This window comes from Danio aesculapii, chromosome 5 (genome assembly GCF_903798145.1).
Source record: "Danio aesculapii chromosome 5, fDanAes4.1, whole genome shotgun sequence".
Lineage (NCBI taxonomy): Eukaryota > Metazoa > Chordata > Actinopteri > Cypriniformes > Danionidae > Danio > Danio aesculapii.
In genome coordinates, this window is record NC_079439.1 from 39,395,149 (window position 1) to 39,413,343 (window position 18,195).

The 18,195-nt window shown below is 35.4% G+C and overlaps 1 protein-coding gene across 1 annotated transcript in view; it reads right to left on the reverse strand.

Annotated features, from left to right (window-relative positions):
• Window positions 1–251: 251 nt before the first annotated feature.
• Window positions 252–18,195, reverse strand: part of smarca2 (SWI/SNF related, matrix associated, actin dependent regulator of chromatin, subfamily a, member 2) — a 104,334-nt gene continuing 86,390 nt past the window's right edge. The window contains exons 30-34 of the mRNA XM_056458159.1: window positions 14,919–15,024; window positions 14,487–14,588; window positions 12,080–12,200; window positions 10,307–10,443; window positions 252–1,532 (exon numbers count right to left, since the gene is read on the reverse strand). Coding sequence (XP_056314134.1) covers window positions 1,497–1,532; window positions 10,307–10,443; window positions 12,080–12,200; window positions 14,487–14,588; window positions 14,919–15,024 — 502 coding nt within the window. The 3' untranslated portion in view covers window positions 252–1,496. The remainder of the gene's footprint in view (window positions 1,533–10,306; window positions 10,444–12,079; window positions 12,201–14,486; window positions 14,589–14,918; window positions 15,025–18,195) is intronic.

An 18,195-nucleotide genomic window follows, 5' to 3' on the forward strand; every position in this document is an offset into this window, starting at 1 on the left:
AATTCAGGAAAAAGTGCTTAATGTAAATTTTAGACCACGAGTCCACATATATGGACATCATTTTTCTCTAAAAGGACATCATATCAAAAGATAATAATTAGATTTCTGTTCTAATTAGGCTCCAATAAGCCCAAATAGCAAAGTGAAATAGAAAAAAATGCATGTAAAAAAACACATTGGGCCTTAAGAGGTTAAGACAATAAGCATGGCATTCCACAAAATAAATAAATAAAAACAACAGACAGACAAGAGAAAGTTCACCATTGGTGCGGTTTACTTTGGGCTATAAGCTACAACCACAAAGACGGTGTGCAAGGAGAGCAAATATTATGACACATTAAAGGAGTTACCAAGCACAAGAATGTATAAAAGATGTCGGAAATGACCAATGGCACACAGGAGAACAAATCAAAAAGGCTCTCATTGACAATAATGCAAGTTTGTTGATGAGTACATTTAAAAGCAATAGCATTCAATTTTCTTACAAATAAAGTATACTGTATATTTCTGCCAACGCGCTAAAAGAGCAAAGATCATTTGTAAAAAGATCCCAATTGAATCCCAACAACTATAGTTTTTTCTTTCCTAAATGAAAAATGATAAATATCCATTAAGGGAAAAAACTGTAGCCAATCTGAGTTTGTTTATAGTGTTACAAACAATAGGCAGTAAAATACTGGTTTCTTAATAAATGAGCCTTGAAATACTGAAGTGCTCTGCGACTCTCTTATCCACTGCAAATGAAAAACTGGATTGTAGTTGGAAACCAACTGATCTGGAAAAAAAAAAGCTTACAAAAAATTGCATCTTCTTGAAACAAGGCGCAAGTATACTATGAAATAAAAAAGCAGTGAATGAAGGATATAATAGGCCACAGAGAAATCACCAATGATAAAAAGCTCATCAAAATCATCTATCGCATAGCACTGAAATGGTACAGGGCAGATAAGTGCTCCAATCTCAAACACATTTGTAATCTCTGCTGGCTTTTGTGCTGCATGCAATACCATAAAGAATTCACTACAATTAATGATCTAATCTAAACAATACGAAATGCTGGACTTCACTTTAAGTAACACTTGAATACTTTTGATATGCTTTGTAAATTTGAAAACCGATCCAGGTTTGGATTGAATAGCTTATAAATGATGCAATTCATTTGTTTAAATCAAACATATTTTGAATAAACCATTGCATGAATGTAAATTTTGTCCAAGCATACAGAAATCATCGCTCAAATACCTCACTGCGTGTGGCGAGATATCCCGATAACTGTAAGCTACTGAAGGTGCAACAAAAGAGCTTCTGCGCTGTAGATTATGCATCCATAACCAGAAGCATCAGACAACATATCTAGACATACAATACGATAACAGAAAATACAATCAAGCCTCAGGTGAAGTGCAGAGTACTTAGGGTGGGCGAGGATGAGGAAAGACAATAAAAGAAGCAAATAAACACGTGTAAGTAATGCTGATGATCAGCTCATCTCCTCCTCACTCATCGTCGCTCTGGCTTCCTTCTGACTGCTCCTAAAAAACAAACACACAACATTATCACACGCACGTGCAGATCACATAACGCCCCATGGCGACCCCCCACACCACACCTGACTGATCTCAGGCCTGCAGAGCCTCATTATTCCTGCACTGAATGCATTTCCTTATTTGTGGATAACGAGACTGACTCATGGGGTTCGGTCACACACCTCTTACATGTTCACACCCTAAAGCGAAAACTCTCCCTCGTGTTGTTTCAAAGCGTTTGTTTATCTTCAGAACACAAATGAAGATGGCTTTAATTATATTCCTAAGATTTCGGTCTCTCCATTGAAAGTCATTGTTCATTCAAAACTCTGACACTTCAAAAAGAAAATCCACATGAATAGAGTGCTTTAATCTTCTGAAGAGACATAATTGCTTTATATGAGGAAAGATTTAGGGCTTTATTTACTTGTGAGGAACAGCGAACAATGTTAACGGCATTTAAATGTGATTACAGAAGCTCAAGCATGCTCTGGTGCTTGAGAATCAATGAAGTTCATCCTTGTGCAAAATTAATTTTGTGAAAAGATTACAGTTTAAATATGTGAAAATAATTTTGCAGACTAGTGTTGAGGATGAAGTTTGAATTATTAGCCCCCCTTTTTTCCCTTTTTTAAATATTTCCCAAATGATGATTAACAGAGCAAGGAAATTTTCACAGTATGTCTGATAATATTTTTTTCTTCTAGAGAAAGTCTTATTTGTTTTATTTCGGCTAGAATGAAAGCAGTTGTTTTTTTTTTTTAAAACAACATTTTAAGGTCAAAATTATAAAAAAAAAAATCGATATTCTACAGAACAAACCATCATTATACAATAGCCTGCCTAATTACTCTAACCTGCCTAGTTAACCTAATTAACCTAGTTAAGCCTTTAAATGTCACTTTAAGCTGTATAGAAGTGTCTTGAAAATATCTAGTAAAATATTATTTACTGTCATCATGGCATAATAAATCTGTTATTAGTGTGTTGAAAAAATCTTCTCTCCATTAAACAGAAATTGGGGAAAAAAATAAACGGGGGCTAATAATTCAGGGGGGCTAATAATTCTGACAGTAATTCTGACTTCAACTGTATATTCATTTATATATAAAAGTCAGTCATCTCTGAAGCAGCTGCTTATAACCCTCCCCCCACAAAACCTACATTTTAATATACATACCATCAAATAAGAATAATTAATCTATGTATATTATATATGTAACATTTATTATTCATTCATTAATTTTCCTTCGACTTAGTCCCTTTATTCATCAGGGGTCGCCACAGCGGAACGAACCGCCAACTTATCCAGCATATGTTTTACACAGCGGATGCCCTTTCAGCTGCAACCCAGTACTGGGAAACACACATACACACTCATCCACACACATACACAACGGCCAATTTAGTTTTATTCAATTCACCTATAGTGCATGTTTTTGGACTGTAGGGGAAACTGGAGCACCCAGTGGAAACCCACACCAACACGGGGAGAACATGCAAAATCCACACAGAAACGTCAACTGACCCAGCCTGGACTCAAACCAGCGACCTTCTTGCTGTGAGGCGACAATGCTAACCACTGAGTGTCGCCTATTTAACATTTATGATTCATGAATCAACGCATCATGTCTCCATAGTAGCAAAATGTGCTTGTTATGGCGTTATTTCATTTACAAATGTCGTGAGCGCAGTATTACAAGTCGAGAGTATATTCATGTAACACAAGTAAGCAAATCTCTTTGCTCGCATGTCGATTTCCTCGGTTCGTGGAGAAAACTGCTCACGAGCTCTCAAATATGCATAATTTGCCTGTCAAATTGGTTATGCCAAGAATGTTGATATGGTTTATATATTGATACATTATTTAATAACAATACACAAAAACCAAAAGGCTAAGGTAAATTCTATAATAAACACTAGTGTTTTTGATGTGTTATATACAGTATGTTGCCTATTTTTTAGTCTAGTATTATTTACAACTCCTTGTTAATGAATGCTTCACCATACTGTAGTACTAAGAATAGTGAACTGATAAAATGAAATGCTAAGTGTAGTTTTACTACAGTAAAGTGTGGTGAATTGTAGTATAATATACTCTATGTAGTAAAAAAAAAAAAAACTACAGCATTGGGTCATTTGTTTATATTACAGTTGTTGTGTTATCATAGCAACTATAGGATTACCACAACAGATTGATTGCAGTACTTTACTGTAGTACTGTTCAAAACACTGTACATGCCAATAGACATGTTCAGGGGCCATGTGGAACAGCTTTTCCTCAAAATGAAGAGGATTTTAAAAAAATGCCCTCCACAACCTCATCAGCAATGAGGAAGACAACAGAGACTAGTTCACTTTTTTTGTAGTTGCCATGATAAAATGGGATTGATAGTGACATTTATTAAAAGATTAAATACTACAGTATAATACCTTATTAAGTTTTTCCCTGTATTCCATTACAGTTTCACTTCTGCTTGCGTTAGTCATATTTTTGCTTAAATGTTTTTTTATTTTATTAGTATGGTGCACCTTTTGGATGTTTTTAAAATCAAATGTATTCTATATCAAATATATATTTCTATATCAAATGTATTACATCTAACGTCTATTCTCTGTGTTTTTAAGTGTTTGAAACTTGAAATATATCATCATTTAACATACAGATAAAAATGTTATGGTTTATTAGATTACAAATTTTATATGTAGCTCTATTTTTAGTATTTTGGTTATTGTTAATAAATAGTGCACCAATATAAATCATATTAAAAAGCACGAAAGGAAGAGGGGGAAGACAAGACACAAATTGTGAGTCTGCATATCATCTCACTGAGCGAGCCGTGTATTGAGAGCATGCAAGAAAATTTGTGTGTGAGCAGCGCATATTTGAGAGTGCAAGAGAAAATTTGACCGCGATCAGCGTATATTTGAGAGCTCTTAAGCAGTATTTTGTCCACGAACAGCGGAAATCTGCACGGGAGCAACAGATTCGCTCGCTCTTATTACATAAATGCGCTCTCGACATTTGTCAGTGAAATAATGCTATACTAGTGACCAACAAAGTTTCTACTCGCCCGCTGAGCTGGAATAGTTAGCTAATCAGTCAATGTTTATATGTGAATGAAGCCATAATTAATAGGGTTCTAACATGTCCTTTACATCATATATAATATAGGTTGCAGCTTTTCCTGGAATGTGTAAATGTCAACTTAAAATTCCTTGCTGATCATTTATTATACTGTGCTGAACCATTTTCGGATTGAATTAACAACATGCTGTTTTTGTGTCTCTCTTTAAATGCAATTGATCAGGTGTTCCTTGGCCGCCTCTCCAAAAAAGGGCTGCAAATTCACAAATCGATCCTCAGTCATTCTGACAATGGCAAACATTTATATGCATTTTTGGGCTGTGACAATTCAAACCTTGAGTTCATTGCTGGGCCATTAGTAGTGTTTGTCCCATTATGCCAGGGGTACCCAAACTCGGTCCTGAAGGGCTGGTGTCCTGCAGTTTAGTTTCAACCCCAACTAGGCCCTGTTTACACTAACACGTTTTAGTTTTAAAACACAAAAGTTTTGTTACGGTTACGCTTTCCGTCCACACTACCCCAGAGTTTTTGAGCCAAGAAAACAGTGTTTTAGATAAGCTGAAGGCCATTTTGGTTTTAAAATGCTGCTGCTCTGTGTTAGTGTGAATGAGGAAAAACTGCGACATCTGAAAACGGAGGCATGGCTGCAGAAATTCGCTTCTGTCTGGGGCTTTTTCTCAAAATGAAGTGCACAGAGTTCAGTCTTGCATTTTTTCCTTGTAAGTTCAGACTTCGCACGTTTGATATGGAAAACAAACTCCGAGGACACGTCGGGTAAATCTTCAAAGGGAACAGTGTACTTTATAACCTTATTCACATCACCCCTGGCTACGTTGTTTCACTATCTTAACAATAAAATGAAGACATGATATAAGGAACTGCCTATTTTCATTTTGATATTAACAACTTAACAGACACCAAAAATATTGAGGCATCGTGTAGCTACATATTTATATGAGTGTCATATTCACTGTATGCACATTTATAACAAAACGGAGCCTATAACGTAACTGCCTCCTTTCAATTTCATTGAAAAATAAGAAACATACCCTCTCTTTTGCTGAATATCAGTTTTAATAATCAATATTTCCCACTATAAAAGTATAACGTACAATAAGTGTATACAATATCGAAAATAAAACAAGCAATCAGTCAAATATGTAAAATCAGTGTCCATGGTTACACAAATTAATATATGAACTTATCTTTGCGCTCAGCCAAAACATATTCCCTGAGAACAAGTAATAGATTCAAAAGACCAAAGAGTCATTAGATAGAGACAAGATGAACTAAACATCACGTTTAACAACTAACAACATTTATCAATGCTGACTGCCTGGTGCACAGACCACCGCATATGCTGCAGCACTTGGCAGAGTGTGTGTGTGTGTGGTCACGTGATGTGCATTTTCAGCAGAGTAGTGTGGATGGAGATCTTTTCAGAAACGCTGGGTGAAACGACAGTATGGACGTGAATTGTTTTCATTCTAAAACGCCTTTTTAAAACTAAAACGTATAAGTGTAAACGGTGCTTAAGACACACCTGAACCAACTGATCAAGCTCTTTCTAGTTATACTAGAAACTTTCAAGCAGGTGTGTTGAAGGAAGTTGAAGCTCAACTATGCAGAAAACCAGCCCTTCAGGACTGAGTTTGGGCACCCCTGCTTTATGACAAGCTCACGCCGCATGATTTTAGGTCTGATTAATACTCACCAACAGGTTTTTGTGAAATTGCAGACAACTGCCCAAAATCAGTGGCAAATCGGTGCTTGTTTATGCAAGTGAAAGTCACGCATTCTGAATTGTCAAAGAAGTGATCACAAAGTGTCACCAATGCCTGTGAAATATTTGCCATGCTAAATATCTGGACCTTGTCTGCGATTTAAAATCATGCAGTGTGAAATGAGTTCTGACTGAAAAACACATTGGCGATGATGACCTACAGTCAATGAGAGAGCAGAACAGCGGGGAGTTCCAGGAACAGTTATAGACCACAGTCTCTGAATAAATAAGCTTTACAATAACATTAAAAAAGAAACAAAGAAACATACTCTGGGTCAGCCGCAGCAGCACATTGCAAATCTATTTATTGACCTACAACTATTTTTCTCGCTCTTTGCAGAACGCACAATCCTTTTTCCATTTCACGTCCATAATCTTTCTCCGTCCTTTAGCAGGAAATAAGAACACATACCATTTGAATAGCAAGTTACTACAAAAAAAGAAAAATGTTTTGCAGGCTACCATTTCCAATCTCGCATGTGGTAGTGAGTTATCTCATTATAACTTCACACTTGCGTATGCGAGTCAGACAGATTTGTCTGTGATTGTTTCTAATGTATTCATGTAGTTTTTATCCTGCTGTCATTGACCCATCGTACAGTGTGAACACAGGAGCAACTGTTTGCTACACCAGAGAGTCGTGCAGTGTGAAAACCACAATTCTTGAAAATCTCCCAATATCAACTCTGCATTACCTGAGCATTCCAATATGCGTCTATATTCATAACAACACGAGCCATAAGGAATTTGATAATTATATGAAATAAAAAAACAAGTGCTGCTTTGTTTCATTGCCACTAGTTCTTTTAAGTTGGCTTGTGTGTCACAGCCTTTTAACTCTTGTCATTTTATATTACTCATGTACAGTTTTCGCTAGCAGTCCGACAGGTATATACTGCATATGCTGTATACTGCATGATCCACAAGTATAATCATGTAAATGTATAAAAATGATAGTTACATTAAAATTGGCTAATGCTTTAACCAGAAAGACTGGAGTAATCAACAGTGTGTTGAGTAAGGTGAGGCATACTAATGATTTTATAGTGTGCATTTTATCCACAATTGAGGCATTTGGGGAATTAAGAAACCCTAACCCTAAACCTTATAGAAAATAGTTCTTTTTGGGGTGGATCACATTCACACTAGCTATGTTTCCATCCACCTATTTTTATGCGCATTTTGGATATGTGCATAAATAAAGAAAATGCTGCAGAAGTTGCTGAAAACAATCAAGATGCGCATAAGTTTTAAAAACGCGCATAAAAAACATACAAGTATAACTGAGTAGGATAAACTTATTGAACAAGAAAAGATGCGCATAAACTATGATGGAAACACTTTTACTGAACAAATTCCAGTATGTGCATTAAAAAGGTCATGAGATTTTGTTATAAGAGATCATGTGATGATAAAAACGTGTGTAAATGGACAAACCAGCCAATTGAGCACATTGTAAAACATCTTAAATGTTGTTTTGGTCATTCTACTGTAAAACACCTTAACCATTTCAGTAATCGGGTTATTATATTAATAATTACCTCCAGAACTGTCAAGACTGTCTGTGCTCCATGTCTCACGCCTTCAAACACCACCACATGTTCATTGCGTGTCGGCAAGATTGACACAGCTTCTCCTACCAGAGCAAATTCCGCATTTGCGCATAAAGTTAATTTGCATTTTTGGATGGAAACATAGCTAATGAAACTGCATCTTTGGAGAAGATCTTTTTTTGTGTTGAAACAGCAATATTAAATAATAAAGCAAGTTTAAAAAGGACTAAAAAGCATAACAAAACCCTTTTAAATAGTTTTAATGATCTTGTATATTCAGAAGCCTTGGATTGAACCGCCTGATTATCATGCATTGTTATGTATTTTTTGATCTCTATAGGATAGGGTTATGCATCTCATAACTGAGTAGGATGTGATGCGTTTCTTGATGCATAGCCATACAGTATATTAAAGATTCATACACTCCACAAATGATTTTTTGTGCTTGTTCAAACTAATTATTTAAAATGAGTTGACACAACACAATTGTACTTTTTTTTGCATGGGGGGGGGGGGGGAGGGGTAAACTGTAAAAAGAAAAAATACAAATTTTGTAAACAAATTTCAGTGTATTGAACAAAATTTTTTTTTTAAATCTTAATCAATTTGTGTTAGGAAAACATGAAGGAATTGTGTGAAACCCAACATTTTTTACGGTGTAAGAGTTCCTGATATGTGCAGTGGAAACTGATTTAAATTTGATTCATTACAATGTGATTTGATGCAATGCGATTTGATGGGGAAAAATATATATATGATCAGTTTAATTTTGTTGGTTTAGACAGATGGCGAAGCTCCGTTTCTCTAACATCTGACAGATAGGACCAGAATGATATTACAGACTCTCTCATATACTTTAGGCTACCATTATAGCCATGCAGCCTTTCTCTCTGGTTTTATAAGAGTTGTTTCTTTTAGAACTTAGTTCTACAAATAGCAGTACATTACAATTTATAATTGCTCTTGAAAGCATTAAAACCACAAAATAAAATCACTATATTAAAAAGAAAATAAATAAAAGAAAAAGATTACATTTTAACACATGCTTTGACAAACGCAAATCACCAGTGTAAAGGTAGTTAAGGGGACTCTCCCAAATCTGTATAGTGTTTTGAATGCTTAGAAAAGCACTATAAAAATGGAATATATTATTATTATTTTTTTTTTATTATTATTTTTTTTAACACATATGAGCTTAGGACTTTACTTGCTTACATTTTTTTTACCCATAACAATACTGCCCTCACAGTTATGGCTGTCATAAAAATACAATATGTTGGTTTAAAAGTGTACAGAAGATACATTTGGGGCTCTATTTTAACGATCTATGCGCAAAGTCTAAAGTGCATGAAGCAAAAGCATTAAGGGCATGTCCAATTCTACTTTGGCAATTTTAAGGATGAAAAAATACGCTTTGGCACATGGTCTGACAAGGTTGTGCTTATTCTCTTAATGAGTTATGAGTGTGTTTTGAGCATAACATGCATCAAACCAATCAGAGTCTCATCTCCCATTCCCTTTAAGAGTCAGCTGCGTCGCGCCATGGCGCATTTCCTATTTACATGGCAGACTTTTGTAAGTGGAAAAACTGAATGCTTCACTAGCGAAAAAACAGTTCAACAGACCATCTACAGCGTGAGGATAAAGAACGAGCCTCTTCAATTCAGCCTCTTTACTTTAATAACATATATCATAAATCTCTCAGATTTGTATTCCTGAAAAGTTGTATTGGTTCGGAATGACATGATGTAAATGGGCAAGTAATCGATGACCAAATTTTTCAATTCAAGGTGAACTAACCCTTTGACATGAGATTATGCAATATACTGACGTTCGGATGTGAAAGTATCACACAAAGAGAATAAAGCATACGTGAGCTGAGAAGAAACAGAAAAGCAAGAGAAACAGACAGACTTACATTTTCCTCTTGAACTGCAGCAGATGGGATAAAGAGAGAGCAATTAAAGTGAAGTTTAAGGCCACAGTATATCTTTTTTTTTTTCTGATAACGTATTCCCTCGGGGAACTGCATAACAACACCTCAAACAGCTCTTAGATGATGAAAGATAAGGACATGTGGCTAAGCATCTATAATTCTCTTTGTATTATTTTAGAAGCTGTCTGTGGGCAACATTTTGAGTGGCAGCACCTCTTTGCTGCTAGCCGTCCCATAAGCTCTCAATCAAAAGCTGTTTTTTTATTGTGATAATATCCTCCTCAAGAATTTTCAGTCAAAATGTCAATGTATGCACCTGGGGTTTATGATTACAAGATATCTAATTAAGTTAAATGTCAGCTGGGTAAACAGATTGTAGAAATGACAAGGCTAATTGATAAACAAGAAAGGTGGACTTACGTTGTCCTCCTGGTCTTCGTCGCTGTCATCATCACTGACCACGGGTTTGGCCTTTCCACGACTCGGCCTTTTCTTGCCTTTGTCCTGACCTCTCTCATCCCGTTTACTCAGTTTGATTTTCACCTTCACTGACTTAGCTTGGGTTGCAAAAAATAATAATAATAATCACAATAATGTTTTTAATTAGAAGAACAACTTAGAAGAGGTGTAAACACAAATGAGCTTTTAGACACAGTTGTAATTTTTACAGGATAATGAGAACTCATTAAAATACCACTCACATCTATTACAAGTCCATGTTGTTAAATCCCACCCACATCCCTCTAATTTAGCGAAGCATTTTGCTTGATCAAAAACTGAATGCAAAGACCTAAAATAGTATTAGTATTTTCTGCCGTTTAGTAGACTTAGAGCAGTCTACACTCGTTGGCCACTTTATTAGGTACACCCCCTTGTGCTTTCAGAAATGCCTTAATCAGTTCTGAAGGCAATTTTGTAATGTATTCCTTTGTTGCATAGACTCAGCAAGGTACTGCAAATATTCCTCAGAGATTTTGGTCCTTATTAACATGATAGCATCATGTAGTTGCTGCAGATTTGTTGGATGCACATCCATGATGCGAATCTCACAGTCCACCACATCCCAAAGGTGCTCTATTGGATTGAGTACTGGTGACTGTGGAGGTCCTTTGAGTACAATGAACTCATTGTTATGTTCAAGAAACCAGCCTGAGATGATTCACGCTTTACGACCTGGTGCGTTATACTGCTGGAAGAAGCCATCAGAAGATGGTTACACTTTGGTCATACTGTAAAGGGAAGGACATGGTCAGCAACAATACTCAGGTGGGCTGTGGCATTGACACAATGCTCAATTGGTACTAATGGGCCCAAAGTGTGCCAACAAAATATCCCCCACACTATTACACCACCAGCAGCAGCCTGAACTGTTGATACAAGGCAGACCAGCCCGTCTGGCACCAATAACCATGCCACGTTCAAAGTCATTGAATCACCTTTTTCCCCATTCTGATACTGGATCGCCTTGACCATGTCTACATGCTTATGTGTATTCTAATCATGTGATTGGCTGATTAGAAATTTGTGTTAACAAAAAATTGGATAGGTGTACATAATAAAATGGCCTGTGTGTGTATGTGTGCATATACGTATAAAGATTCTAGCACAAGATGCGACAGAAACTTAACGTATAGTTGGTATGCACATAACAATGTCAGAATACCCAAACAGAATACCCTATCGTCATTACCAATAATCAAACTGAAATTAGTTTGGCCTGCAATTATACATGGCCTTGAGAATAACTGTTTTAAATACTCTAAATGCTGCATTATAGGGCATTATATAAATTTTTGTTTATTATGTTAAAATTACACATTTATGAATTCAGACATACTTATTCATAAACACTCCATTAACAGAAAAAGAGCATAAATGTAATAGGTGATAAATCTCACCTCATGCTCATAGTTTAAATACATACTATACAATCTGGTCAAGAAAAAGACAAGAAGTTTGAATCATCCACAAAGCTTCCATACTGTGAATAAATTGGAATGTAATGAAAAGGTGGCTTTTTCTTTTGAAAAACGAAAGCCTTTGAAAGCTTCCTCTTTGATATGTGACAGCCAAACATTCTGTTTCAAAAAGTCAAATAAAACTGCACTTTTCGTACAGTTTTAAGTAGTAGGTTTAATTTTTTGTTTGATCAGTATCATTAAAGTGTTCCTTTGTTTAAATTAAAAGTCTTACACTCGTCCTCTGATTCATCCTCTTCATCATCATCGTCGCTTTCATCGTCGCTTTCCTCTCTAGCAATCTTTTGTCTGGCACTCTTGAATACTGACTGAAGAACAATGGAGTCCTCATAAATCTACAAAAACAAACAATGAATTAAAAACACAAAATAATAAAAACACACACCTCTTGCTGACATCTATTATCTACAATAACAGAAACAAGCACAAACAAATGATGAAACATAATTGTTTGCCAATACATTTATGATCATTTTAACAAGCAAATGTGAAGTAAAATATCTGACTTTCAAAAAGAATGACTCTCAATAACTAATGTAATTACAAGATAAGATTTATATATATATTTTGCAGACATCTGGATGAGCATGCTAATTTCAGAAGAGATGAAATATTGATTGCAGACACACAGACAAAATCTGGTCAGTAATCCTGTAATCCTCTTAAAAAAACACAATCCATCATAAAAACAAATGTGTAAAGAGACTTTCAGAAATTGATATTTCAACTGACCTAAAATATAATGAGCAGTTTATATTAATAAATTACTGTTCTCACAGTGTGCATTCAACAGTTCATATACAGTACATCTCAAAATAAGCTTGTTTGACCCCTAACAACAATTCTCATTCAGAAAACATACATCTCATTCCTAACACACAACCTAAAACAACACTAACAGCAAATAGCATTACAGAAATTAACAGCTTTCATTTTTTTAATATGTAATTTTACATTTACCACATTTTCACTGCCTTGAATGTGCTAAAGTATGTGTGGTAACAATAAATAAATAATGCTGTTTCGAATCATTCGCTAAATTGCAAGTTAGAGAGGCAAGCTTTGGATCATACAACAAAACAGTTCCTGTCATATAATCCACTTCAAAATGTTGAAACGTGAAAATACAGACATCGTATTGTACATACAATATGCAATTCCGTTATCATCTTGGGATTGATCTCACCTGTTTTGTCGTACAAATTGTAATATTGATGTAACTGTGAAACAGTGCGCATTTGGCTCTCAATGACAGCCCATGATTTACAACACGGTCAAGAAAAAAAGTGGCTGAAAGTAGGAGGTTTTAAGTCTAGAATGATTATGTCATTTTCAGGTAAGAGTATATAGCACAAAATGCATGGAACTTACCATAAGTCACTTTTAAAACATTTAACTGTTGTAAAATTAGTTTGTTAGCATACAAAAAATGTGCTGAAGGTGTATAGTTTTTTTGAATGATTGATGATTGCATGCATTTAGTGTGAAAGCAATGAAAAACAATTCACAGCTTGCTTCGCATAGACTTCTGTTTGGCTAATTGAGTGAACAGTTTTGAAAACATGGCTTCAGTACTGCACAATGCTTGCTAGTTGTTGAAAAATACAATATAATTACAACAGGGGATGGCCAGTAATAAATAAACATGTGCAAGAGGCAGTGAATGACGATTGCAGGCATTTAGTGTGAAAGCAATGAAAACGATTCACAGCTTGCTTTGCATAGATTTCTGTTTGGCTGATTGAGTGAACAGTTTTGAAAACGTGGCTTCAGTACTGCACAATGCTTGTTAGCGTTTTGAAAAATACAATATAATTACAACAAGGAATGGCCAATAATAAACATGTGCAAGAGGCATTTGCAATGAGATCAGTGGATTTCAAATACTTTGCCAATGACGTGTTTAATATTACATTACGGTGTAATCAGTGGTGTACTGTAAAGTGACGAATTACAAATTCTGTAATTAAATAGTGTTTCTCAGGAATTGTAATTTACTAAGTAGTTTTAAAAATGTGTACTTTACCTTGAGTACATTTTTAGTGATGTACCAGTACTTTTACTCCACTACTTTACTTCAAACTGCAGATTTCAGTCTAATAAAATCACACATAGACAGTAAATCGCATCATACTAAACTAACTCAAGACATGGGAGCTCTATAAATGCAGCAAACCAATTGGAAGCATTAAAAGTGTCCAAGAAAATCTTTACACGCAACGTAGACAGTTTAGACTGCATGTCACTGATGAGAGAATTGCAGATGTTTACTGTATAAGGACTGAAATCACCAAATAGTCTTAAAAAATAACTAAATGCACTACAGAATGTTATGTTTATACACACACAAACAAATTGCATGTAAACGCATCAGCTTTTCACAGCGTAATACTCAGTACTCTTGAGTACTTTTAAAAGGGCTACTTTTTACTCATACTTTGAGTAATATTCACAACAGATACTTTTACTCGACCTACATTACATTTTTGGGCAAGTAATGGTATTTTTACTTGAGTAAGATATTTTTTTTTTGTACTGTTTCCACCTCTGGGTGTAATGCATTTAGCCAATTAATAATTATAAGACCATAACGGAGTGTTCGGATCCATTTATTCACTCACCTGAGAGCCCTCGAGATTATAAGTCTGAGCGTTGTGACAAAGAAGCATGACGTCTTTTTCCAGATCACTCACACTCCTGTACTTATGGCTGCGCACACGCTCCTGCAAAAACAAGAACATTTCTAACACCACCCAAAAACATCTATCACCTGTAGGGTGCAATTAGAGATGTGACAGAAAATGAGAGCCTCAAACATCATTGAATTAATATGAAAAAGACGTAAGCTGAGCGAGGCGACTCGTCATAAAGACGAAAACCTCAATTCATCTCATCTCACATCATAAGGCAATTCTCTTTGGCAGGGTAATCCTGTTATAGTCCATCCGGGATAATTAGAGTGCCAGTCCTGATCGTCCGATAATACGTCACATCAAAACATATAACAAGTGTAGGGTCACACTGGAATAAACCATACACTGTAACTCGCTTACCTTGATCTTCTTGAAGTCCACCGGTTTCCTTATGAGTTCATAGTATTCGGGGAGCTCTTTCCTGGAGGGCAGCTGAACAAAGACCTCGCTGAGCTGACGGCCTGATCTGTGATCAGAAACAGAGGCCGAGGGTTATCCTGACTTCCTCTTTCTGCACGCTGGGAGATTAAGTATGCACTGAGCCTGGACGGATTTCAAACTTGGCGGAATCATCTCCAACTGGTTTACATTATCATCAGATTGGCGCTTCACTGGCCATTAACCCTCAAGCTCACCCCGAGCCAGCAGGAAACAACACGCATCTAAATCCAGGACAACAGGAAATGGTATAGAGGTCCCCTGAAGCAATATTTCTTGAGAGCGATAAGGAGGTTTTTTTTTCTACCTCACAGGACTCTGACTTCAGCTCATATCTGTCTGCAACAGTTGCTGTAAATATTCATGACACAGCGCAGATGATTCATTACACATTCAGTGATTAAATCAGGGCTCAAATTGGTGCAATTATGGTGTGTCGACCTTCATACACACCTCAATTTATAGTTTTTGCTGCAGATGCATGTTTGCTGTTGGTCTCTGGGCTCAGACTGCGCCACATTACCAAACAGCTTTCAACAAAACTGAAGGATGGTTTCTGCTCATTACTAACTTTTAGTTTAGTTTAATATTTCTAAATTGGTGGTTCAACATGGCAACAAATTTGATTTGGCTAAAACTGCTAACTGCTGTATGACATGACGTAATTAAAAAATAAAAATATAGGACTATATGTATGTATGTGTGTATGTATGTGTGTATGTATGTATGTATGTATGTATGTATGTATGTATGTATGTATGTATGTGTATATTTGTGTGCTGCAAAACTATCTAAATTATTTATATTTAGATGTAAAATATGATATAATGTATATGATACAAATTATATATAAATAGCTTTGTATAGTTTGGTTTCTATGTAAGCATGTATCACATATACATACATAATTAGTATATACAGTTGAAGTTAGAATTATTAGCCCTGCTGTTTATTTTTTCCCCAATTTCTGTTTAACAAACAAGATTTTTTCAAGACATTTCTATCATAATAGTTTTAATAACTCATTTCTATTAACTGATTACTTTTGTCTTTGCCATGACGACAGTAAATATTATTTTACTAGATGTTTTTCAAGACACTTCTATACAGCTTAAAGTGACATTTAAAGGCTTGACTAGGTTAACTAGGCAGGTTAGGGTAATTAGGCAAGTTATTGTATAATGATGGTTTGTTCTGTAGACAAAAAATATATTGCTAATAATTTTGACCTTAAAATGTTTATAAAAAAAAAAAAAAAAATTGCTTTTATTCTAGCCAAAATAAAACAAATAAGACTTTCTCCAGAAGAAAAAAAAATATATATATATGGATATTTTATATCATATTTAACATCATTTGGGAAATTTTCAAAAAAGAAAACAAAAAATCAGAGGGGGGCTAATAATTCTGACTTCAACTGTGTATACACATATACATATATACACATACATATACATATATACATATATATATATATATATATATATATATATACACAAATACATACAGGCATACATACATACATACAAAGTACTTTTGGCTATTGGTTTTGTGGTCTAGGGTCTCTCACTTGCACACTCAAACGCATGCACACACATTTAACATTTTATTTTATCCGATTTTAGAATTTCACATAAAAAATAAAGATTTAAAGAATTGAAGTATCACAAAAAAATACTATCTAAAAATGTATATTAATTTTTAAATCTGCTATAGATGACTTTTAGTGTTTTTTAAAGGGGTGGTCCACAGTGTATTTTTAAGGCTTGGATGTGTTTATAAGATGCAAAGCAATGTGTGCTTCAATTGTAAAAAAATCTGGTTATTTTTTTCATATATCTTACTTTAATTATATACCGCTACTCAGCTAACATGAAAACGACATATTTAAAATCATATTTCCTTGTTCCTCCGAAAGGCCCGCCCTCAAGAGGCTCTGGATGGTCAGCTAACATCATGTGCTGTGATTCACGAATCGGCTCCACATTACCAGGAAGCGTCACGACCAGTCACGTCTCTACTAGCACACACTGTTCCTCTGCGATGTAAATACTGTCAGTCAGTGTAACCATGTCAGTGTGAGCCTGAATTAGACAGAAAACTCTAAAATAAAATCTGACAAGTGTCTTTCACATATATTCGGAATAAGCATGTGTAAGTAATATGAAACATTCACATATTTTTTGCGAGTTTGTTATTCGAGATGTAGAACACAGGGAAACCGGCCGCATAGAGAGACACTGCATTGCTGGAGAAGATGGTGGGTGTTTACAAAGGTTTGACGGATAAATATGAATTTGTAGCTAAATTGTTAACAGTATCAAACAGCATTTCCCATTGTTTACATCCTTGTCTACGTCCTTGCTACAACATACTGATAACGTTAGACACTATGCATGTAATAGATCGATTTTAACCAAAAAAATCTTACAGGTTGTGAAGCTCACAGCTTCTTCTATTATGGTTGGAGCTGCTCCTTCTTTGAGGAGTTTTTAGCCAAATCCAGCACTGAACTGGGACGGATTCTGGTAGCTCTTCTTTGTCAAATGCTAGAGCTATACATTTATTATAATTCTCTGGAACATAATTAAAATTACATTTTAATATAATTTTATTATATAATTATAAAAATTCATATTATAATAAAAAATTTAATTTGTAAGCACTTCTCTCTTTGTGTCATGCCCTTTGGAAGTCCAAAGAAGAAGCTCTGTGGAAATAGCAGCGTTTAGACGGCATTTTAGCTTTCTCTGCTATTCACCTTATTCTCCGTGTACGAGTGGGCGCAGCCATTTAAATCATTTTGGCCCGAAACTTCCGGTCTCATTCACTTCCATTCATTTTTAAACTTTAAAAACAGCTCGTTTTGCAAACTGATATTTTCTTATTATATTTTCTACTTTGTCTGTATTGTAATGCAAACACTTGTTTGTAGAGTAAGTAGTTTGACCGTTTTTTGCCGTTTATTATTCCTAGTAATTTCTCCCATAAGCAACTGAATCAGAAGTTCTAAAACAATCGCAAAAACGCACCACTTCCGCATTGAAGAATAAGGTCAATAACATTACAGTGCCTCTGGCCACGCCCCTTCAATGCGCGGGGTGTATGTACGTGGTGAATGCACATAACCTGAAAGGTTTGTGATTGCATTAAGCCGGATGTATTTTTTTGTAGTCCCCAAACTTCGTCCACTGTAAGC